Source organism: Nyctibius grandis, chromosome 7 (genome assembly GCF_013368605.1).
Source record: "Nyctibius grandis isolate bNycGra1 chromosome 7, bNycGra1.pri, whole genome shotgun sequence".
NCBI lineage: Eukaryota > Metazoa > Chordata > Aves > Nyctibiiformes > Nyctibiidae > Nyctibius > Nyctibius grandis.
Window position 1 is genome coordinate 6,004,268 of NC_090664.1, and position 25,241 is coordinate 6,029,508.

The 25,241-nt window shown below is 40.6% G+C and overlaps 1 protein-coding gene across 1 annotated transcript; it reads left to right on the forward strand.

The window, feature by feature from the left end:
• The first annotated feature begins 12,469 nt into the window (after window positions 1–12,469).
• On the forward strand, window positions 12,470–25,241 carry LOC137665951 (mediator of RNA polymerase II transcription subunit 1-like). The gene is made up of 15 exons (XM_068405473.1): window positions 12,470–12,541; window positions 13,665–13,749; window positions 14,119–14,173; window positions 14,621–14,753; window positions 15,802–15,830; window positions 18,099–18,170; window positions 18,260–18,334; window positions 19,526–19,596; window positions 20,389–20,454; window positions 20,943–21,051; window positions 21,777–21,901; window positions 22,253–22,365; window positions 24,143–24,338; window positions 24,664–24,759; window positions 25,216–25,241. The coding sequence occupies exons 1-15, from the start codon at window positions 12,470–12,472 to the stop codon at window positions 25,239–25,241; spliced, it is 1,323 nt and encodes a 440-aa protein (XP_068261574.1).

Genomic DNA, 25,241 nt, shown 5'->3' on the forward strand with positions numbered 1-25,241 from the left:
GTCAGGCGCCGGTACGCGCACGCGCAGTGCCTGCGCGGCCGCGCGGGAGGCGTGGAGGAGCAGGCGCGCGCGGCAGGGCGGGAGCCAGGCCGCCGGTGCGCGCGCGGCACCCGCTTCCGGAAGGGGGCGGAACCGTCGGGAGGCGGCTGCTTCCGGCCCGGCGGGAGCGCGGGGCCCCGCCCGGGAGGGGCGGGGGCGGGTGGGGGAGCGGGCGGGCGGCGGCAGGCGGCCGGGGGGCGGGAGGCTGCCTCCGAGCCGACCTTCGAGCCCGGCTCAGGGCCTGTGCCTGGCGGCAGCTGCTCTCCCAAGCGCGGGACGGGCCCGCTGCCATGGTCAGCCCGGCCTGGGGGCTGTGTCCCGCTCATGCCAGCGGTGCGTTAACTCGGGAGCCTAATGGTGGCAGAGCGCCCGCTTCTCCACCTCTGTTTCGGCCGAATTTTTTAAGCGAGACAGTGAGACAAACATTGTAGCTTCATGTCTGCTCATCCCTCCCCACCCCCCAGCTAATCCCCTCTCTGGCGAATAGATGAGGCATGTTCTGCCAGGGTAAGGAGATAAGTTCCTGGCATCTGTCACTAGGTTTATAAACACAATTATTTCTAGTGGTGAAAGCAGAACATGAGCTTTCCTCAAGGGACAAGTACAAGCTGAGAAAACATTTAATACACTGAGTTTAAGAAGAATTATCACTGGCAGAAGGGAACATGAAGCACTGAGATTGTTAAGAGATTTTTTTAATAGTCATGGACCAATTCATGCGTGAAGGGTTTTACAGATGCCAAACAAAACAAGGAGATATGAGAGGGGAGTTTCAATGTCAATAACAATAATTCAAATAATGACACCTTAATAACTGTATCTTTCACTGTTAAATCATTTACTTAAATGGGTAAACACACCATCATTTAAACTCACAAGTGATGTAATGTAACCTAAACATAATACAGAAACTGCTCAGGATGTGGCTTTATCAGCCTGTCACCATTCAGGGGTGACACAAATTGTTTTGACCCTTCCACTCCTCCTTGGCTGAAGGTAGTTTCTAAGTTTGGAATTTCCAGGTTTTATCACCTCAGCTGGAAATCTTTGACCTCAGGGTTCGCATCATGCAGCCGCTGCGCTCGATTTGCAAAGCAGGTGCACTTTAAAACCTTCTTTGTCATTCTCTGTGCTTAGTTTTCTGCAGTTTCTGACATCTTGGACATTTAGCCAGTGTTTAGTTCATCTCCCTCTAGGATTTAGTTTTGTTGGCCTCACATTTCGGCTTGAGCTAATTTTTGCATATTTCGCAGAGTTTGAGAAACTGATAGCAATAAAGGAGCAATCCAGATGCAGTTTGTTCTCACTGAAATACCAAAATATGTTCATTTACACAAAGAAATGTTGGATTCTGTTAAACGGAGGGGGAAAAAGCAGGGGAAAAAAAGGAAAGCTGGTAATACTGAGTCAACAGAACAGCCAAAATAAGACACAAAACATTTTAGATATTTCATGACAGGGAAAAATTTGCATGCTAGCTCTGATTAGCCTTTTCATGAGACCATGAAAATGTTGGAAGAGTCTGAGCATGACCCTGCACACATATTGCTTCAAGGGTCTTCAAGAAATCCTCGCGCAACTCCTGCAGCCCTTTGAGTATCTATACACTGTATTACTTCTTAATACATATTCCAGAACCCTTCCGTTGGAAGAGTGGTCCCCGCACTTCAAGAAATATGTTGAGGTGTTGGAGCGAGTCCAGAGGAGGGCGACCAAGCTGGTGAAGGGTCTGGAGGGTCTGACCTATGAGGAACGGCTGAGGGAGCTGGGGTTGTTTAGCCTGGAGAAGAGGAAGCTCAGAGGTGACCTTATTGCAGTCTACAACTACCTGAAGGCAGGTTGTAATGAAGTGGGAGTCGGCCTCTTCTCCCGGGCAACTAGCGATAGGACAAGAGGACACAGCCTCAAGCTGTGCCAGGGGAGGTTCAGGTTGGACATTAGGAAGCATTTTGTTTCAGAAAGGGTCATTAGACATTGGAAGGGGCTGCCCAGGGAGGTGGTGGAGTCACCATCTCTGGATGTGTTTAAAAAAAGACTGGACATGGCACTTAGTGCCATGGTCTAGTTGCCATGGTGGTGTCAGGGCAATGGTTGGACTCGATGATCCCAGAGGGCTCTTCCAACCTGATTGATTCTGTGATTCTCTGTATCATTAAAACTGTGGACTGCAGCCATTCAGTACTTCCTAGTGCACAGAGAAGCCAAGAATAGGATGTTAATTTTGCCTCCACTGATTATTCCCTGTCTTCAACACCTGCATTCACTGTTTTAAACATCGTTAGTTGCAGAAAAGATGTCACTGGTGGGTGACAAAATGCACATGCTGTCACTGCTGTTCTCCCTCTCCTGTTCCCTTCATCTTTTCCAGACCAGTAATTGTACCCTGTTCCTTCACATTGTCTGGAAGGGAAGGGACGCCCCATTGCTGAAGTTAACCAAGTCTTTGAATTGATTTCAACAGCAGTTTGTTTCATGACTAAAAAGTATCAGAGACATTCTTTTGGTCATTAGTGTTATGGTTCAGATCAGGAGCACACCTCTGAGACTAAGCTCTTGATTGTCCTCATTTACTCTACTTTAATTTGCATTGCAGAGTGGTCTTGGAACAGGCCAATTGGGTTTGTGTAGGATGGGACACTGCGATGCACTTCAGGAGTCTGCCTCAGGTGCTTCTGCTGCTGGTGGGCATTCTGTCCATGGGATCAGACCAGGGCTAGTCCAAAATAACCTCCCTGCTGTAATACATACAGTGTGGTTGCCAGGTCCTTGATGCCAACTGTTTCACTCGATGGAAATGCCCCTTTTGCACCATGCTGCTTGCTAATGGGCATGGCCTTTGTCCTTTTGATCGCCCTTTAGGGCTATCTTGCTTGAGACAACAAATGTCATTTTAGTTTGAATTTTTGTCCCATGGCCCAAGCTGCATATCGTAATGCGATAAAGACCAGTTTATAGCATACCCTTCATCCTCTGTGAAATGTCCCCTAGGACCTTGCCTAAACCAAGTGGAAAAATGAGCTCTTTAATCCAAAACTAACAGAAATATTTGCATGAAAATGCATTACATTGATAATTCCTATTCAATTGCTAGCAAGTGACCACAGTGAGAGCACATCTGTAGCACCCGTGAGGTTTTAGGGCATGACTCCAGCTCCTTAGGGTAAGAGAGCAACTGCTCAGAGGAGAGTAGGCATTGCAACTATTCCACTCCATTGACCGCACAGGAACTTAAGTTTGGGCAGCCTGAGATAGCAGCAAGTTTGAATTGCTCACTGATTTTAAATGCTACAGCAGGCACCTAAAACCACATCGACAGTGTAGTAGACATTTGCAATGTGGCCCTAAGGATGTCTGTAGTGATCGAACTTTGTTACGTATTAGCATATGTGCCAGTACAGCTCTGCACATAAAATACTTGCAGAGAAAAATTTCAAAGTGTAGTTAAGCAGAGATGTAGTTAACTGTGTGCTACTAGTATTTGTGTTACGTACCATAATACAACCAAGAAATCAACTGATATTGACAAGAATTTCATTCCTTTTAAAAAGCTACAGATAAGGATGGACACTTCAGACAAAACATATCCTAATCTTTGGGAAAAACATTGATGTGCAACTTCCTTTCCCAGGGAAAAAAAAATACTTGTTCCTTTTACTTCAGCACACATTTTATAGCACACAATATATATCTAAATTACGCATAATTTCACACTGTAATTTTATCTTAGATTTCTGTCGACATAATGAATGAACCACGTTCTTTGGAAAACCACCTTATCACACATAAACCATCTATTCTTCCTTCAAGATCTCAATCTGCCGGGGTGAGAGGGACTTCATTTTTCTAAGGGACACAATAGAAAGGGAACAAAACCACTTACTTGTTTTTGAGGGCGCCCTCCTGTTTCAGCCCAGAATCGATTAGCCTGGCATCTGCTGGGTCTGTGGGTGTGTGGGCCTTTGTGTTGTGCAGTATTGCTGAACTGAAATCAATACAGGGAGGTAGGATTTCCTGATATTATGGGTTATTTCTTCTCTTTTATGCTGACAGCACAACTGTATTAGAATTTATTAGACAACTTTTTATTACCAATGCATAAGGATGCATGAAATGCATTTGTGATTTAACAGTGTTTCTAAGTAGCAGGACTAAAGGAAAGAAACCACCCAGGTCAAATACACCGTATATTCTGAGGAGAATCACCCGCCCCCCCCCGCCAACAAAAGGAAAGAGCTAGAAGCTTTCACCTGCCTCCAGTTTGTTGCAATTGTGAGAAACCATAAGTAACAATGAGTGAAGAATATGGCAAAGTATTGCTTGGCTAATTATCAACATACTCATACTTCCCAACTATGTAACTCAGTGTGGTTTTGTGTGTGTCTGTGTAAGGGATAGTCAGGTTTTAGGGACATACTATGCTTGAGGTATATAACTGACATGCCCAAGTGCAGTCTCGGTAGGTAGCTCCCACTTTACACAACTGAGAGCTATGGCTGCCTTGAGAGGGTGGTGCATGTATTGGGGGGTTGAATCTCCCCCTGAGTGTGCCTGTTTCTCTCCAAAAACTGGCAGGAGAATCTGATGTGACAAAGCTTATTGTAGTGCCTGCTGTTAGGCAGACCAACTCCAGGTCTTAGGGGACAGCCTACTGCATTGGGATTCAGGTAATTTTAATTCTGCTCCATGCTGGTTTTGGCTGGGATAGAGTTAATTTTCTTCATAGTAGCTGCTATGGGGCGATGTTTTGGATTTGTGCTGGAAACAGTGTTGATAACAGAGGGATGTTTTAGTTATTGCTGAGCAGGGCTTACACAGCGTCAAGGCCTTCTCTGCTTCTCACACCGCCCCACCAGCAAATAGCCTGGGGGTGCACAAGGAGTTGGGAGGGGACACAGCTGGGACAGCTGACCTCAGCTGACCAAAGGGATATCCCAGACCATATGACGCCATGCTCAGCGTATAAAGCTGGGGGAAGGAGAAGGAAGGGGGGCATGTTTGGAGTGATGGTGTTTGTCTTCCCAACTAACTGTTACCTGTGGTGGAGCCCTGCTTTCCTGGAGATGGCTGAACACCTGCCTGATGATGGGAAGTAGTGAATGAATTCCTTGTTTTGCTTTGCTTGCATGTGCAGCTTTTGCTTTACCTGTTAAACTGTCTTTATCTGAACCCATGAATTTTCCCACTTTTACCCTTTCGATTCTCTCCCACATCCCAACCGCGGGGCAAGTGAGCGAGCGGCTCGGTGGTGCTTAGTTGCCAGCTGGGGTTAAACCACGACACACTCACACAGTGTCACTAATCTGATCTGACCTTGGCCTGTCCACTGTCCGTCCATTTCTCATCCCAACTTTCATCTGCCTTTTATATTTAGAGATTAAGCTCTATAGGGTAGGAGTAGTCTTTCTATGCTTTCGCAGCCCATATAACCCAGGGAGTTTTTTTGTGATGTGCACAGATAAACATCAGCTATTCTCAAAATGAAGCAATCCAGTCTGGATTCTGAACACCACAAATCAACACACACACACAAAGGTTGTGTGGGCTGTTGCTCCTAATGCTCTCGCTCAATGCAAGGACATCTTAATCTGTCACCTGACAGAGGAGCTTCCCATCATCTGTGACTGCCTCCAAACCTGTCATACATGTCCCCTTACACTTGCAAACAGATACATACTCCCTAGAAACAAGATAGTGCGATTACTGTAATAAACTGTTGGGTAATGAGATACTTGCACTTGCTTAGCTCTATTAGCTGTCCAAATGACATTACTGTCAGTACTCCATCTCAGCTAGTCGTGCTGCTTAGCACTCATAGCTTTCTTACCATTTTGAAAAGATAATCCATCCCCGAATGCTTTGTGCCTATAGAGAAAGTGCAGTGAAGTGACTCGAATAACAATGAATCCAAGAGTAATGATGAGATTGCAGTCATTTGTCGTGTCATTCAACAGAGCTAGGAGAAATTACATCATCCTGGTAGGTGACTAGGAATCTGGAAATCTGAGATTTGAGGGTTACAGCACAGTTGGTTTATGATAGAATAGACAAAAACATTATTAGGAACATAGTTAAGGAATTACCAAATTTCTAAAAATATGCAGGCACTAAAATGTATAATACAATATTTATTTCATGTATTTGTAACAAGTCTTCATAGTTTAATTAGTTGTGGTTTTAAAACATAAGATACAAAAGGCAGTATCAAATTGCTTAACCAATATAGAATGATGTAAAATATGTAGCTTATATGGAGTACTTGTCTACATGGCAGGGGTGTAACATCTTTAACTGGCATTTGTTGGGATTGAGCTCCTTTATGGTCTTGTCTTTCCTGAAAAATGTGTCCTTCCCACATACTATTTTACTGAAATCAGTATTTGGCACCGAGTGCTGTTTCTTTTTTTAGTCTGCATGTTATATAACCCATATCCTGATATATATTCAATCAGATCAATTAAGCCTAACAATAATCTCCAAACCAATATTGGTTTAAAATAGCTCAAAGTAGACCTAGAGTCATTTCACTTTTCTGTCATAAAAATAACACAAAAAATATTGTAAAAATATTTTTTCTAATCTTAGAGTTGTGTATACTAGTATTTCCCTCGTCTTTTCCTTTTTATATCTTTTCTGATTTCCATATACTTCTTTTTCTATTGTTCCTGTTTTTCATATTTTATATGGTTTCATACTTCATGGTCTTTACATGTCTTTACAGCCTTTCCTCTTGTGCTTCTCTAGTAACTTTCCCCATCTCTTTCCTTCTTTCTTTGAAGGTTTCCTTCTTACTTCTGATGGGAATGTGCTATAGTGGAATCAGGTAAACTGCAGTTTGGTTGCTAGTTCTGCAGCTGTGGCCAGCTTCAGGAGTCACCTCCTCTCCCCATCTCTGTGTTTCCCAATCTGGAAAAACAAGACAATTAAGCTGGCCTCCTGTGTGGTTAGCTTTGAGACATACTGGTGGAAAACTCCTTTAAGCACAATTATTCTCTTTCTCCATTTCACCTCTACCTCAGTTACCTCAATGCTCATTATGATTTTCAGCTCCTCAGCTACTAGCTCCCATTCTTCTCCTCCCCCTCCCGCCCTTTCTAACAGTAACAGCTTCAATGTGGACCTTCAACATACCATACTTATTACTTATTCTGCAGATTATGTGCCTGCTGCATTTGCTTTTTCTCTATCTTGAAGGAGAGCTGTTGCAGCTCTTAAGTGACGGGTTCCATTGATTTCAGCTGACTGATGTCTGCAAAGAACATGAATGATGGTGCAACACCTGATTTTAGTTACAAAAATGATCGTAAGAGTCTTAGAAAGATAAGAGATGTGGGATAAGCAACAGATGTTCAGTTATGAACACCAGTTATAGTGTCCTATGAAACCTTGTAAAGGGAAAATATGTGCATGTGAAGCCAGCCCTCCATGTTAATTCATAAAGTTATTTAAATCACGGTTGCTTGTCCCTAGTGCCTTTGGAAAAAGACTGAGACAATAAGTACTTGGAGAGTATAATGCTAATGTCAAGCAGAAATCAAATGTTAGCCATATCTTGACTATGCTCTGAGGAAAAGATATGCCCTGTCAGCATCAATGCATTTCTACATCCATGACCATTTGCTACGAACCTATTTTTTTGATGTCTGTCTATACAGCTTTTGGCACTGGAGGATCTTAATCACTTTCAGTGAAGGAGTAGGAAACGGTCAAAGCCTGCCAGTGTTAAATGCCGCAGACTACAATGCCAGAAGTGCTATTCAGTAAGTTGTGAAGTAAAACTGGTTCAGTCTGTATGGCTGTAGTGAAATAAAATGCAGACACCAACATTCTGATGTTACTCTCAAGGGGCAAAATATTTACACTCCATAACTGTGGAGATGATGTAGAGAGTGAAGGAAGGATGACAAAACATATTGTAGTATTTATGGGTTGTAAAGCCGTAAACTGTAGACTGTATCAGACTAAGATATGGTTCATAAAAGCTAAGCAGCACTGGGTTTAGCCTACCTTAGATGGAGGAGCAGTCAGGATAGATAAAGGAATCATTTGAATGCTCACCATTTTCTGTAAACACTGATTCATGTTCCAGTTACATGCCCATTTTATAGTTGTGTCACTGCTGATCACTCTAAAATCCCATGGCACTTTGTGAAAGAACACAATATTACCTCTGATCTCCTGACCAGGTATCAATTAAGATTATCACAGTGACACCTCTTACACATCCTGTAGTTCTAACTGGAACCACTGGTTTTCACTGGCTACCCCAGGCCCCAGTTCTGAATGTAGTCTTACTCTGGGCTGTTACGTAGCTGCTGTTTTCTCTGACCAACAGTTCAGCAGAGGGCTTCTGGAAAAATGCAATTCGAAGAAAGTGCTGGAATCAGGCCAGTGAAGATATTGCTGGTGATTTATTTTGATTTTTATTCTTTAGATGAAAAAAACCCAACACTGGATGTAAGATTAATAGAAAAAAGCAACCCCCAGCCCCCCAAAAGAAAGCAGACACAAAAAAATACCAGTGTTGCACTGAATATAGAATTCTTGGAATCTTTTCCAAACTGCTATCATTAGAATGCATCAATGGTACGCAGTTTTCCCTCGTTCTGTATTAAGTATAGAGTATCTTCACTGAAGCAAATAGTTTACTTGAATTCATGCAAGAATATGGATGGAAAATACATTGATCCTTTCTCAGAAAAACAAAGTACCATTCCATGAAATGGAAAAATAATCAGAAATGGAAGAACTATGCAATTACAAAAATGTTATTTTCGTATGAATCACAATGTTCCCAGGGCATGCATTGTGAAGCATATTATGGAGTGAGGAACTTAGCAAGATGCAGAAAACCTTGACAAAAATAAACAAAGTAGTAATAATAACAAATTTCTCAAAAGGTCCCTAAAGAAGCATATCAGTTTTAAATCCTTTAAAGGGGATAAGATAACCTCTAATTATTTGAGAGTAAGAGAAGATTTTCTCTGGGGACAACTTATTTTGTAACTGTGCACTACAAAGTTCCTTTCAGTAGCAATTTTTGCTGAACACAGAGAGAGAGGGTAATCTAGAGCAGGTGGGCATGCAGGATTCATGTGGTAATTCCTATTATCTTTTATACTGATGATAATGCTTGGCTAGTTGCTTTTTTTTTTTCCCCATGTACTGACCCAGTTAAACATTTGTGTATCTAATAAGCCTGAAATGTTATAATTAGAACTTTTTAAATTATTCAACACTCTTAACTCTTCTCTTGAGTAATTTGATACGACAGTTCTGAATACTGGAACACCACCTTGATCTGAGGAGCTTTCTGACCATGCTTAAGCTGCTGTTTCTCATGTATGATCTTAGTCAATGTTACAGTTTTATGTAAGCATGCAGGCTACTACTTGTCTTGGAATATTTGTCTTGTTATTAATATCTAGCACTATCCCTTTCCTGGAAAAATGATGCAAATTCATCTACCTAAATAGATACAATTGAGCGCAATGGAAAAGGTTATTTTTTGTTTAAAAATTAAAGTGAATTTTAGGCTTATCAGCCATGCTGGATGGTGACTACTTGAACTCCAAGTCCTCTGTTTATTTGCAGAACAGCTACTGTGCAGACAGGGTAAGCAGCGGCATGTTTCCTTCCGTTATTTTGGAAGTGTTCTCTTCAAGAGGGTCAGCAAATAATTTACTTTTCTGTTTATTCAGGACATGATCAAACCACTGGAGTCAGTATCAAGATCACAGAGACTCCAATGAGCTCCGGATCAGGGCAAACATTTATGAAAATTACCACAAAAATATTAAACACTACCAAGTTGTGGTATGTCACATGTGCACACACCCATTCACGTGTCCTGGACTGAGGCAACCCACTTACTTTATGTGGGCCATAGTACCTGCTCTTGCCCAGCAGAAAACATTTCAATACATTGATCAAGCAAACCTAAGCGAATATGTCTCTCTAGAAATGCTGAAAACATATTTTTAAATGAATGCACCAAGTCACAGGTAAAGCTCATGATTATACCTATAGTCACTTCTAATGTCAATTTAAAAAATAAGTTAATATTTAATAGCATAAGCCAAGCTAATAATTTTAGGGAATTGTGATCTACCACAAGTGTGGAATTACATCATCAATTTACTTGATCACCTTTCACCTCCTTTGTCAAAGCTGAAATGCAAGCATATTTGACTCTTTCAGCCTCATTGACTTTCCCTAAGTAATATGCTTGACACCTGTCTGTCTGGAGACAAATACCGCTTCTTGGCACATATCTTGTACTTGTCCTGGGACTCCTAGGTCTGTGCATAGTTTTCTCTGTAATCTTAGTGAGGCCACCAGGCTATTTACTTTCTACTCATGTGCCTACATACAAGTCCAAGATCATCTCCTTTACATGTTATGAGACTATTTCAGGCACTGCAGCATGACTGTTGACAGGTGAAAACAGAAAGTATGCTGTAAGACATCTTGAAACACTGCCACACAGGATTTATATAGGAGACATGCTCTTCTTGCTGTAGACCCGGCATTCCCTGGTGACCCAGTTTCAAGCTAGTGCCTATACAAAGGTCCAGGATTAAACCTTGAACCTGACACTGCCATTGTGCACTGATTCCTGTGTGCAAAGAGACTAGCAACAGGAGGTGGCCACAAAAGAATGCACAAATACAATGAAAATATTATAGGTAGCTATAGTCTCTTCTTTTTTTTTCCCCTTCCACCCCTGAGCTAGACTAAAAGTTCCCTTATGGAGTGCTTCCCTGTTTTGCTGAGTGATTGTTGCTATTATACCTCCCCCTGCCTTTCTCCCCCAGTTAAATTCAGTCTTTTCCTGAGAATGCTACAACTTCTGAAAAGATGGGGACAGACATTATACCTTCTCCTTACAACTTAGATGTGGAAAAGCATGACTGACAGGGTGCCTCACCCCTTCTAAAAATTAGCAGAGTTGAGAAGTGATGTTGCTGTGCTTATCAAGCTTCTCAAGTTCAAACACTAACCCCTGGGGAACAGGTTTGTGAGGGAGCAAGCCCTCTGCCTTGCACAGCACCTGTGGGTGCTGTGGTGCAGGTGCTACAAGTAGGAGCCCTGGTTTCTTGGGGTGTGGATGGAGGTACAGGGTGGGCTGCAGGCATCAAGGCATGGGTGAGTGGGAACATTAGTGGGGGTGTGTTGCCTAATAGGGGTGCTTGCAAGAGCTGGTTGGGGTCCACTCCTTCCCCTTTCTCCAGCTGGTTGAGGTGGCTGTGGTTTCTGCTCTCTCATCCTCCCAGCAGGAGGAAGATGCTGCCAGCCCCCACTCACCATCCCTGCTTGGTGTATGCAGAGGGTATAGAGGTCCCTCTGTCTTCCTCCCCACCTGCAGTGCTGCTAGCTCAAAGGGGACAATTCTCTGTGGCTGTTGTGCCCTCTAGGTCACAGAAGCACTCTGCAATGTTTCTTCTGGTGCTAAGTGGCAGAACAGAGTGGGTGGCATGTTGCAGGGACTCAATTTCCTCTTATTAATCAGTCTGGAGTCTTCCTGCCTGTCTCAGGCTGATGTATTAGGGAGTTCACTCAAGGTTTATTCCTGATGGAATTAGAGGTTATGGATGCACCATGTCTCAGAAAAAAACTTTCTTTGAGCCTCTGGATTCTGTGTAAGGCCAGAGAGAGTACTTATAAGGAGACTGATGATGGGCTGAAAATGTTCCTTCTCCTGGCTCCATTCTCCTTCCTTGTCATCCCAATGAAAAAAAAAAAGTAAAATTCACAACTCCGCATTGAGATTATCCCTCTGCAAAATCATAGAATGGTTTGGGTTGGAAGGGACCTTTAAAGGTCGTCTAGTCCAACCCCCTGCAATGAGCAGGGACATCTTCAACTAGATCAGGTTGCTAAGAGCCCCGTCCAACCTGACCTTGAATGTTTCCAGGGATAGGGCATCTACCACCTCTCTGGGCAACCTGTGCCAGTGTTTCACCACCCTCATAGTAAAAAATTATCTCTAATTTTTAGCCTCTAACCAAAATTATCTCTAATGAGGTCTAGGTGGGTGTAGAAAAGTGGATGCCTGAAACCCATGTCAAGGCCTTGGTATTTATTAAGAACACACACAGGAGATTGTGCATAGGTAAAGAAAGCCTAGGTTTTTTAACAAGCTGAAGATTGGGCTGCATCTCTGTATTTAATGGTGAGAATACTTGCCTGTACAAAATTTCCCCCCACCATTTTTCTGTCTGCAATCTTACAAAAATTAGATATTTGTATGCAAAAATCAAGTAAAACAATGTTTTTCTGCCTCCTCTTTTGAAGCATCACACCTATGACCTTAGCAAGTTTTTATATTTTTCCTCCTATTCTGGTTGCCCATGTAAATACACGATGTTATATATAGAACATTTTGATATGTTTTTCAGGTGCTGTGAGATCTATTTCTACAAATGCTTTAATGGAACAGTTGCATTTAAAATACAAACAAAAACCATGGACTGAAACTCTGAAACTTGTCCATTTTTGCATGGTAAGAATCGCAGATTGGGTGAGAGAAGGATATGTGGTGCAAGAGCAGGTTGCCAAGATGGTTCAAAAACTGCTTGACTGTAAAAGAAACAACACCCCCCCCCCCCCCAAAAATAGTGCTTACTTAGGGTGGCTCCTGATTTTTCTTACAATAGTGGATAGAAAAAGTTTCCTGCATTATTTTAACACTTTAGAGCTTGTTTCTTGCATTAACTCTTAACTCTTCAGGAGTTAGCGCTGATTGTCTAACACTTAGGTTATTTTCCTTTCATTACCATTAGCACATTCATAGTATGTAAAGACAATTTCTTGCCCATAGGACTGGGAGAAAAGACTATTTTTCAGAAACTGGCCTGAAACTGGTTATCTAGGTTCTCTCCTGTGATATGTGTCGTTCCATGTTTCCCACCCTTCCAGTAGCTAATTATATTTAAGAATCATCTTTTTAAAAAGCAGAGGAGCACAACTGCTGTGAGCTTAGTATAAAAAGTCCCATTTGTTTCCATTCTTCTTTTTATTAATGCGTAACTAAAGCCTTACTCTGAAAACAATGTCTTGAGGTTGAACATAGTGAAAATTTTTCAGCAGTGAATGTTCTTTGTGAATTGAAGTGTGAAGTATGAGAAGTTTTCAGACAAGAGCTGCAAGAGAAGCTGAGAGAGTTTGCTTGCTACTTAAGTTAATAACTTCAGCTGGAACTTGCATGCTGAATCTAACCAAGTACACCTGTGGCACTTACTGATCTTAAGCAGATTCTTTTCACTTAAGCAGATTCCTCCTAAAATAAAAATCTAAGTATTTTCTTAGTTGATCTCTAGTATCACGGTGGAATTAGCTGACATAGCTTGTGTTCAGCCCCAAAGAAAAGGGAACGGAAAGCTGCTCCCTGCTCCAAAGGCCTCTGATATATAATTACTGCACAATAGGATCTTCACAAATCCATTCAGTGCTGCCACTTTAGAGATAGCTACAGTCATAGGTCACCTCTATGTTTGACGAAAAGAAATAAGTAGTGTTTTGTTGTACTGGGCATCAGTGTTCTGTGTCTGACATACAGTGATATTCCTCTTTGGCCAGTAATTTAAGGAGTCTTTCTCTGTCTTTTGTTTTCACAAATGTGCCAGGATAAGCCACTTCAACGGCGTGTCAGTGATGCTCCAGATGGTCCATTGCTCTCTTGCATGGAGAAGATAGAGAGGACGTTAAATGGTAACGAGCTGTCAGATAACTCAAAGTGTATTTTTTAATATTCTGTGGAAACTACCCATCCTTCTCTGTTGGTGATGTTCTGCACAAAGGGGTCAAATGTATAGACACAGGGGTGGATATGACACAAAGAGACTTGTGACTCATCTTTGGGCTGAGCCTTCAGGCTATAGCTATTCTCAAAGTCTGAGAATAAGCTCTACCCAGCACAGCACTCGTTAATCATAGGGTAATAGTTGTCATTAATAACAAGAAGTCATGCAAGAGACACTATTTTCTCGTTACCTAAATCATACCCTTTAAAGCAGGATAATACTGGTTCTACTTCTTGATCATTGTAGCCTGATTAAAGAACATTTCTGTTTTTTGCAGCTAAATCTTTGTTTTCTGTGATGAACAGATTGGAATCTTTATGCAAACAAAAAGGGTAAGTTTGTTTGTGGATAAATGCAAATGAGCAAGTATGGCCCCAAGTCCAGTGGGGAATACCATCTGGATGGCTTGTCAACAATGTTTTCTCTTAGCTCGTGTTCTAATGGGATGTATTACTTGGAACAGGCATAACTGCCTAATTTGATTAGCCGTTTGTGGAGGAGGTTGTGGGGTGAAGAGAGGCCATGTGTGCCTAGGTCCCAAAGCTACAGACTGAGGTAAACAGTTTTCAGCAAACCGACATGATAATGCAAAGCGCAGAGCACAAATGTATTGCCTGGTTGGATAGTTTTCAGAAGCTGAGCCAAGGAATAGTTATTTTTGAAGCATCCCTGGCGTCTCATCCCATGACCAAGTAAACTATACTAATTTCCTTTCCTCATGTGACAGAATTTTTAGACATACAAGCCTTTTTTTTTTCTTTTTCTCCTTTTCTTCTCAGGCTTAACGTTCACGTTAGCCCCAGTGGGACTGCCTGCTACATGACATCGGACATGTTTTATATAGAAGTTCAGCTGGAGAAAGATGGAAAGGTGATGGATGTAAAGCTGGCTCACCTTGGAGAAGCTCCTGTGGTAAAGTTAATTTTCTCTGTCTCTCACCTCCCTGGCCTCCAGCTGCCATGTCAGAAAGTCTTTGGCTTCCTTTTGGTCTTGTCACACCTGCCAGCCTGTGTATGACACTAGCTACCTTTTTAGGCATCTGAATCTCTCACCTAAACTTACAACTTGGTTACAGGTATTAAGTACTGTAGTGCTAAATATTAAGGTAAAACTCAGCTGACATACCCATCTTCCAAGAATTTTGTAGTGCCCTGTATAAATATTTGTATTCTCATACTTCGATGTTACCAATATTCAGTAAATAACAGGGTCTTAAAATATTTGCCTACCAAGGTGTAGTGGAATATATATTCCCAAAGGGGATCTTGGAGCTGTTACCAGAGATTCTGTTTTTCCTTCTGCCTTCTTTTAGGAGTATGTGCATTCCTACTCATGGGGATGTTTCTCTTGCAAGATTTCCCATTAAAATACAGGCAAAATATCACTCTGCAGTTCACATACCATGTTCTGCAGTTGTTCAGTGTTACAGACAATCCTTCAGATCAAAGATATAACAACAAGCTGTTGCAGGGCGGTGGGGAGCATAAACTCTGATTTTTATCAGTAAGTATCCAAATTGTTACTGAGTTGCAGTCAGCCAGGAATTTCAAGTTGTTCTGTTTAACCAGCACAGGGCTGTTGATCAGTGAGATCAGCTGCACAATATTATTAGGATGGAAATGCATATCCAGAGAATTTTAGCACAGTAACTGCCAATAAAAGAAAAACTGGCAAAGACGCATTTTTTTTTTTCTGGAAAGAATTTATCAACAAAATATTTATGTTAATTTTATCCTCTTCCACATAGTCTTTGTTCTTCTAATTATTATATTAATATTATGTTTTAACTATTGGAGTGTTAGTCTGGTTTTTGTTGGTTGTTTTTTTTTTTTTTTAAGCTGACCATTCAGCTAATCAAAAGTAATGGGGAACAATCTTATCGTTACCAATGAAATGCTTTTAAGAGATGTTTCACAAAGAACAGTAAAAAACATGAAACTCCTCTATGTTATTCCTGTAGGTTTGTGATAACTTGGTGCAGCATCTAAGGTAAAGAATCATGTGCGGAGCCTCTTATTGTATGGAAAGGAATTCCTGAGTCTTGTGTTTGTCTAAATGTTGTGGAGAATTCAAGGCTAGAATGGTTTCAGTGTAAGAACTGAAGGAAAAAAAAAAAAAGAAAAAAAAAAGAAAAAAGCACGAATCAGGAAACATTAATATGAATCCAGAAAACAACAGAAGAATTGTCACCTTTTTGGATTTTACTTTATGTGGGAAATCAGTTCCAGTGCTCCATACTAGAGGTTGGTGGCTGTTGTAATGTTATTACCTGCTTCCAGTTTGTAAATTCAAGGCTAAAACTGCAGCAAATACAATTTTGAAAAGATACTCCAGGCATTACTTATTTCTCAAGTCATTCCATTGAAAACAGCTAAATTGCGTCTGCTTCAATGGAGTGAGGGGAAGGAGTAATCCCCAATACATTGACTCTGGCTGCCAGTTGAACACAGCCTCTGAATACTGGCATTTGTGCTGATTGCAAGAATTATAGAACTACTTGGACCCATAATTTTGGAAGTGGACTGATGATGACAATTCAGAACTGTCAGGCTTAAAGATCCAAACCAGATGTTACTTTCCCCTTCTCCTTCCATCAAAAACTAACTAGTCTTTGTATTGTTCTTATGCAAAAGTCTTAACTACATGTCCTTCAGGCTTCTCTCACAGCAATGAAAGCAAGGTGATATCACATGGCCTGCTTTTCTTTGCTAATGTGCAGGATGAGATGTTACTTTAATTTTCTCATGTAGCAGTAGGGCACTATATATATATATATATATTTATATATTTTATTACCACATTTCGTTCTGTCTGAGTAGTTGCTGTTCCAGGTCAGGCCAGCACCTTAAAAGTCCACTTAGAAGTTCTCCAGCCAATATGATCAAGGTTCCAGGTTTTACTGCTAATGAGTATATTTTAAAAATTGTATTCTTATTTAAATACCTTGGCAGAACAGTTGAAAGGGAAGGTAAAGAGAGAAAGAAAAATCATTGATATTGTATATTTCATCTCTCTTCTATATGGTTTTTCCAGCCCTCTCTTTGCTCATAAATGAAGCTATATTAGCTTTATGGGTGTAAACATCTGTGTCTTAAAGCTTTGACTTGCATTTTCCTAGGTTTTTGACTCCCAGTGATGTTAACTGCCAGCAGTTCGGCTCTGAGCAATGGCATATAGTTACCACTGGCACTGTGGGTACTATTTGTCTGCCTTCCTATTTTTGTTAGGATTTGGCACGCAGTGCAAGTATGCCTTCCACACCTCTTGGTGTAGTATTTTATTTCATCGTAAGGCAGTTTGTTATATGTGCAATGTTTCCTGTGAGTCTCAAAGTAACTATAAAATCATGATGAACCAGGCAGCTAATGCATAGGCTGGTGCTGTGTCTGTGCCTGTACCTGCACGCCTGCTTCCCTCCCTTTTCCCTGCTTCCCCACTAGCCCAGTGGGAAAAAAGTCATGGAAGAGCTGAGTGACTTGTTTAGGCTTCTGTTTGGAAAGGATTTGTCCCAATGAGAAAGTCCAGGCAGGCTTGTTTGGTCTGTTTGCTGATCCACACGGCAGCCATATGTGCACAGAAAGGGAAGGTACATCTTCTTGAGTACAGCGCTCTGTGTGACAGCAGCACTAGAGAGTTCAGTAAGGCTCGAAAAATCCACTTAAGCAGGTGAGTAAATACCTGGTGGGTTAGTCCGAGCAGAGCTCCAGGCTATCACAGCTAGTCAGAACCTACAGGAATTCTGATTTTGAGCAGTCTGAACCCTTCCTTCACAAACTTATGCAAGCCACTTGCCCCCTGTTCTTCTTTTGATTGATGTATCTATCAATTGTATTTAAGATTTCTCTCTCACAGAGAAATGCAATATTAATACAATCCTTGATATTTTGATGAAAAGAACAATGTACAAGTGCATTGTATTAGGGAAGTGTTACTACATGACTAGCTGTATTGGAACATCAGGAAAAGTGCTTTGCAGCTGATGAGCTGTCAAGTTTGTGTATCATGCACATCTATTGCTTTCAGTAGTGCATATTTAACCAGTGTCAGCTATAATTACAATGCTTTTTGCAATGGAGCCAAGGATTCACATTTCCTGGTATCTTCTAAGAAAATTTCAAAGCAGTACTGCTACTTGCCAGATCTGATAAGGAGCATGCCTATGTCACTCTGAAATGGTGTTTTTCTAGTAAGTTAGATATAAAAGACTTATTAACTATCTCATTTAGTAGCATGACAGCAATTGTTTCTTTTTGGTAGGATGAAGAACTATGATGCTTTTGGAAAGATTCTAGAAGACCTGTCAAATCTGTATCAAATTCCAGGAAACAGGTTGCAACTAGATTTTACTTGAAAAACTTTAAAAATCCATAGCCTAGCTTTTGTTTGCTTACAAAAATAATAATTTGTTTTCTCTCCAGCGAAATTAAAGCTAAGGGATACCGTGCTTTGCAGGCCCTTGAAAAAGATCTTTTTTCAATGTCTCTTCTAGACAGGTAACGTCAAGTCTGACTCTTTCTCCCTTTCCCTCCACCCCCACCCCTTCATTTCACTAGAAAACAAGTTGACTGATCTAATTATAGAGCAGGATGTGGAAGGCTAATGAGTTTTCTCCCACTGGAAAGCTTGAAGCCTTTCTGCAGTTTGCCAACCCCAGGCACGCCAAACAAGACGATCTACTGAACTCCTGTGCTTTATCTAAGAGACTTGCTGGGAAAGTGGTTGGTTGCAGAGCTTGGGTGTGTGTGCATGTGAGCACCCACGAGGCGCAAACAGTGCATCTGAAAGTCAGCAGTCATGTTCAGATCTCCCTGTGGCAGAAGTAAAATATACCTTTTGGGGTCCTGCTGTTTGTACCTCATTTTGTGCTCAGGTGTTAGACCAGGAGTAGTGGATGCTAGCCCTCCTCCTATCCTTCCTTTTCTCATTTCTCCTTTCAAAGAGTAGGATTACAGATAGATGGGGAACAGATTTTCCTAAACCTTCTGGGAATTGTACAATAATTTTTATTCTTTTCAGAAAATCACAGTTGAGGGCGGTGCTTTTCTTCTGGATTTTTGAAACGTCTTTTCTGATATCTTGCCTATTAAGTACTCTCGGCAAGTGTGGCCTTCTGTAACTTGAAACATACTCCTGGCTTACTTTTGTGCAGTGTTCCCTTATGAAGCATACTAACTCCACAAACAAAAATACTATATCCTTGCTGATCACTGATATCTCAGTAAATATTATTTGTGAGTTAAATAGATTATTTGTCCCATCTATGATATGTTAATGCACTGCAGAGTTTTAATACACAGCCATGTAATTGTGTGGCTGTATGTATTCAGCTGTATGATCACATTTGAAGTTAGAGATTGGTTCTGTTTGAGTTAGTTTATCCAGGTTATTTCCTCAGTCTTTGCTCAACCTGACGCTCCAATATTTTTGTCCCCCTTCATTTCTGGTAAATTGCACATCAAATTGCAACACAAAGCAGCTCAGATACAGGGTTGAAACTGGAAGCCCAAGTCCCAGGAGTAATGCATGAGTGGAATGATAGTGTTTTGGAAGCTGACATAAGAAATGGAGACACAGTCTCCAAGAAGGCATTGTCTCCCTTTGATTAAGGGTGCAAATTATGCTTTACATTAGCCTGGCTAGCACTGCAACTCAGGAAACACTAATCAAGATGTGTTTTTAACTAGAGCACAGGATGTAAACAGAATTACTGAAGTACTTCATGGAAAAGTAGGACATCTGGTGCCAAGAACTGGAGGTGAAGTTTTTCTTTTCTTTCCTCATTGATTCAAAGAATTGTAATAAAAATCCCTACTGAGATGATCTTTGTTTACAGTAAAGATCCTCTATTATAAATAAAACATGCTGTAGGGACTTACTGTGTCTGTATTCTCAGATAGTGTACAGACATACAGAAGGAGAAAACACCAAGAGGGCAGGTGGTTTATCAGCTACTGCAGCATCGGCTTTGCAGCAGCCTAAAAGCAAAGCAAGCAATATGCTGAGGTTATGTGGGAAACCACAGTCTGGGAGTAACCATGAGATGATAGCAGCAGTAGCTGAGATAATACTTACATTGCCTAAAAGGCAAATACAGTCAGTTGATAAGTTTTTTGGCTCATCTACACTGTCAGAAGTGAGCTGTAACCATTAATGTGTTATAGTTCATAAAAGTACATTTAATACATGCTACCGCTAGCCTGTTGCACAGCTTGATGTGTGTCCCTTATGCAACTTTCCCTTCTATTTCAGACTAGTCACTGAAAGCTAGCAGTTCAGCTACTATTTTTAAGGCTGAACAACAGGTTATTATGCAAGAGAGAGAAACTTAATCTTTTCAAAGACGTCTGATGACTTTATACACTGACAGTTTAGCTGCTAAATGCTGACTAAGAAAATGCTGTGATTTGAACATATACTGTAATTAGAGATGTACTCTTATGAGGAATCCCCTTCTGCCCGTCTGCACTGCTCCTTTTTTCCCCCTTTGTGTCAAGATGCCTGATTTTTCTCTGTTGATATATATAGTAACCATTTTTTTATTCCTCAGGAACTCCTATGAACATTGAATTTTACATTTCTCCCTATCAAGTTTTAGAAGCAGAACTAAATCCTGGTAAAGCTAGAAAAGCAGAAATAACTAACGTGATAACTTTCTCAGCACTGTCTCTTTCATTAAGCAAAGTTCATCAATGAAACTCAGAAATAAGATTTAAAATTCTAGTTTGGCAGAATGATTTATGTGATGCACTTTAGCACAATTATAACGTACATCAGGAAACTACTTTCCCATTTCTTGGCTGTTGACCCAAACTGAAGTGAGAGCGATATCAAATGGAATAACTGCTTAGCCAGCATGAAAATGACTGGTGGTTGCTTGATCTATTTCATGGCATGTCCCAAAAGTAGCTATTGCTGTTGCAACCATTGGGCAGCTTTGGCCATTTGAGTGTGGTCCATGTAGGCTTCTCTTTGCTGCCCAAACATTGTGGCTGTCAGTTGGACCTGACCTTTAAAAAAAGACCTTACTGTTGTGTGTTTTGTATGCATAGGATTAATCTACACTGACACGAGGAAAATAATGCAGTTCTCTTTCTCCCTCAGGTTGCCAGGTATGTGGAAAAAAAGCAGTTGTAACTGTTGAAGGCACAGACACACTCCACAAGCTTTCTCTTTCTCCACTGCTTGTAGATTCTGAAGCTGGAGGGGACAGGTGAGGTTCTGGACATTTCTCAATACAGAAATGGATTTACAAGCCATTGGCACTAACCTCAGTACAACTTAATTTAGCCTCTGCTAAAACAGGAAGCTCTGTTTTATTGATGGCGTTATGCTCCATAGCTACACCCTCTATAACCTGGGGCTTTTACAGTTTTCCCAAATGGACTTTAAAGTTATTGTGTTCATATTTAATTGTGTCGGTTGCATTGAACTATGGATTTATTCGTAGATTTGAAGCCAGAAGGAGCCACTGGAGCAATATTACTTAGCTTCCTAGTATTCAACAAGCAACTTCTGCATAGTTTCAGAATAAATAAAGCATATATTGAGAGATATTACACCTTTACTATACAAAATAGTTTGTCATCCCACCATGGATACTGACACCTCATCTCTCTCTACTTCAGTGCTAGGCTGGAGGGAAAGACTGAAGTCATTCTCCAAAACAAATCACGATAGAACGATTGATAGCAAACGGCCTTGTGCATTCTTCCTCAGCTTCTGGTGGCTGATTTTTCCTTTCTGCCAATCTTCACACTAACCTTGTTTTAAAACGTTAAAGGCTATAGTTGCGTTTTTTAAACAAAGCTTTTACCAAGACAGAAAAAGTATGGAATGTAGTAAACCGCTAGAGACCTGATAGTGGCCTTGCACTGAGTCCTTTCTACGACAATTTCTGTAACAAGCTTTCATTCTGACGACGTTTTTTTTCCCCAGCCACCCTGCTTTTTTGTCACTGACTGATGAACTCAGCATGGATTTGCCAGCTTTTTTTGTGTTGAAGTTTCACCAGCCTATTCCTATGTCCTCATCCAGTATTGAAAAAATACAGAAGCTCACAGGCATGTTGTAATTGTTTTTAAGACTAAGTACCTCTGTGACTATGCATTGCTTATTTGCGTTTTCTTTCCCTGTGTTAACGTTGTAAGAGGCGAAACTGGTTTCTGGGGCAGAACATGTTCTATCAGCCCAAGTGTAACGTTTTAGCAACCCGTAAAAAACACAAGTTCTAAGAAAGATATGCCGATTACAGGCAAAGCTGTTAAACGTTCTACCTCAAATTCCCATTAGCAAAAAAGGGAATAAGAGAGATTAATATTTTTGTCTTTTCAAAACATTGGGCTTGGTTTTAATATTAGCTTTCATTATACAGTCATACCTTAAATGCTAATAAAAAAATCACCTTGTTTCAGGAATTCAGATTACTGGCTTGAAACTAGCTCCTCTATATGAGCTGATTGTTCAGTCTACCCTTAAAGAAAAATGCAGTGAAGACTTGTCTACACATAAATCCTGTTTCTTTGTGGTGAGTATAGTGTGCATTTGACACACACTCTGCCCTTGTGCAAGATACATACTGAATTTTATTTCCCCTTAAGCAAGCAATGCAGACTTCCCAGAATCCTAACAGTATTTAAATGCTCTTTAGGAAATAGTTCAAGTTATTTACAAAACAACATTAGACCCTTTCAAGTAAGTGACCTTCTCATCCTCATTAATGAGACATTGTGTGCACGGCTGCTGAAGTCATACTAGTTTGTCTGTGTGTAACCCAAATATTTACTCTTCTAAAAATTGCTCAGAACTTTATTATTAATGCCTTAAAAAGAAGGAAACTTATTGGCTGGTGTGAGGAGCATGTCCTAAGATGGTACTTACCTAGATTTTTGAAGGTCTTTATCATGCTGCATGTCATGCTGCATATCATGCTGTTCTAACAAAAAAGATTTCTTGATTAGATAACACTGAGGATACTGATTCCTTTTAAAGGGACTGGCAGGAAGGAAAGTGTGAAGTGTTACATCAGTGATGTCAATTACTATCTAGAGCCACGGTTGTTTAGCTGTAGATGGCTTCCTTTTTAATAACTGTTTTAGTAAAAAAATATTTAATTTAGGCAGCATTAGATGTAGAAGAAAAGTTTTAGAACAGAAAACGGTGGCTAAGATGCTTTCTGCCAGACTTATGTACAGGGCAACTACAAGACAAGCTTCAAAGATCTACTTTTTTTGCTAGGAAACATTAATTTTGCAATTCATGGCAAAAAAAAGAAGAGGGCATTTCTTTCTCTTCTACTAGCAGTGTTAGCAGAGCACATTGCCTACATAGTTCTTGGACTTTGAGGTGGTGGTACAGAAGGCAGTAGTAAGTTTACACTATGCTAAAATAAGGTTTAGCAAAGCTCTTCTCTATAAAACCCATACAATGGGATGAACGTTTCATTTCCATTAGATACACATGAAAGGCTCTGTAACTCTTCAGCAATTCCCTAAAATATTAGTAGTACTTGCAGGGAGATAGTTTTGCTTCTGAGTTAAAAGATTTTATTTCTAGAAATAAATTACTAAATTGAATTCTAACTGTGAAAGGAATGTAGAGGAAACCCTTTTGCCTCATGAACATACAAGGAAAAGCTCTTTCATTCTGCTCTTCAGCTTTTCTTAATGTAGACCCTGCTAATTAACTGCCCTGCCCTGTTCTTAAGGTGACAGTTCCCATTTGGCATCCTGAAGCACAATACTGCACTTCTAATTTTGTCATAGAATCACTGTCAACATGGACATGTGGCAAATTTTTCTTACTATCTCTTCTTCTCCTCCTCTTCAAATGAATCATCAGGAGATACTCTAGCCAAACATGCTTCTCCAAAGAAAGCAGTAGTGATGGAGGGAGGAACAAAATATGATGCCCTGAAGAGATTTCAGGCAAAACTGCTATCCTATTTGTACAACTGTCAAGCAGCACTACTATGATATTCTTCTGCGAGATCTTGGTTGTTAACGTTTCCATACCCTACAGGGCTCTTAAGAGTAGTTGGAAGAATCAGTGTCACTTGAACAGCAACTCCTGACCACTTGGCTCTGGGTATATTTGCCTAATTTGGATGCATTTGGGAGGGAAAGTGGATCTTTTAGCTTCCTTAAAGGATTATGTTTCTACTGAAATGCAGAGAGACATGATGGACACGCTAGAAGTGTGTCTTCCAGAATTATTTTTGCTGTCAGATTACGCAGTTGCCCGATAACATCAAGCTTTACTTTCTTGTTTTCAGTGCTTGAAACGTCACCGTATTTGTTGTTCAGTCTCTTCCAGATTGCCCAAAGCACTGTTACTTCATAAACAAAGGCTCAGAAAAAACAGATTTAGTAGGAGCCTTGGTCAGTAAAATCCCATTTAACCATCCGAAGTGTGTGCCTGGCGTAATAGAGATTCTTCGACATCAAGCGGCATATAACAGCCTTATTAGCAGCTGTGTCTCTGAGAAGCACATAAATGAAGGTAAATTGCGTGGTTGGAAGTAACAGCAGAGTGTTAGAGAGAAATTAGTTTCTAAGCTGGGTGTTAACAGATTTACTGCTCCCTCGCCAAAGCTGTCATTACTTGTGGAGCATTTTAAACACTCCTTAATTCTAGTATTATACTCTGTTGAATTTCTTTTTTTTTTTAAATCTCCTAGGCCTGACACTTCTATAAGCACAAACTAAGTTGCCAAAGTAATGAATGATTAGATTCTACTGTATCAGTAGTTTTAAAATTCTGGCATGTGATGCAGCCAGTCCAGGTTCAATGGGTGGATATCACTAAATAGTAATTTTATTTCTAGATGATTCAGAACTGCTTTACTTTGAAGTGGTGCCACACAAGAACACCAGCTTTTCTGTCTTTTTCCTTCATCCTGTGAAAGAGAATTTAGCCTGTGGTACGTGTGGAATAATTAATACTGTCCTCTTTACTGGGCTGAGAAGGGACCTGGTTCTATCTAGGCTCTTGCACTATGCTTCTTGGTTACAAATGCATTCTAAGGGCTACACAATGGTGTGCAACACATGAAAGACACAAAGTAGCACTTGTGTATAAATTGCTTACTAAAAAGTGTTCTGTATTCAGCATAAAACAAAGTAAATGCAAGTATTCAAGTCCTATTCTCTCTTGGCCTGCAGTTAATTAACAAATTGTAACTTCTACTATTTCTGATTTAAGTATATTAAGAAGCAGCAAGTCTTATGCAAAGGCATTGCTGCAAGTCCCTTGCCATTGACTTCAGTCTTACCACTCTGGAAGCATCAGAATGAATGGATAGTTTTTAATGTTTATAAAAATGTTTATTTTGAAATATTCTGTCTTTCTTAGTGATAATTGATGTTATAACATCCAGAGAAGTCCAATGTTGCCTTTATTTAA

Coding starts and splice junctions, on each gene's coding strand:
- LOC137665951 (XM_068405473.1), top strand. CDS start 12,470: ATGGAACAGTTGCATTTAAAATACAAACAAAAACCATGGACTGAAACT. Junction 18,171..18,259: donor TATCAAATTCCAGGAAACAG/GTTGCAACTAGA, acceptor TTTTCTCTCCAG/CGAAATTAAAGCTAAGGGAT. Junction 18,335..19,525: donor TCAATGTCTCTTCTAGACAG/GTAACGTCAAGT, acceptor GTTTTTAACTAG/AGCACAGGATGTAAACAGAA.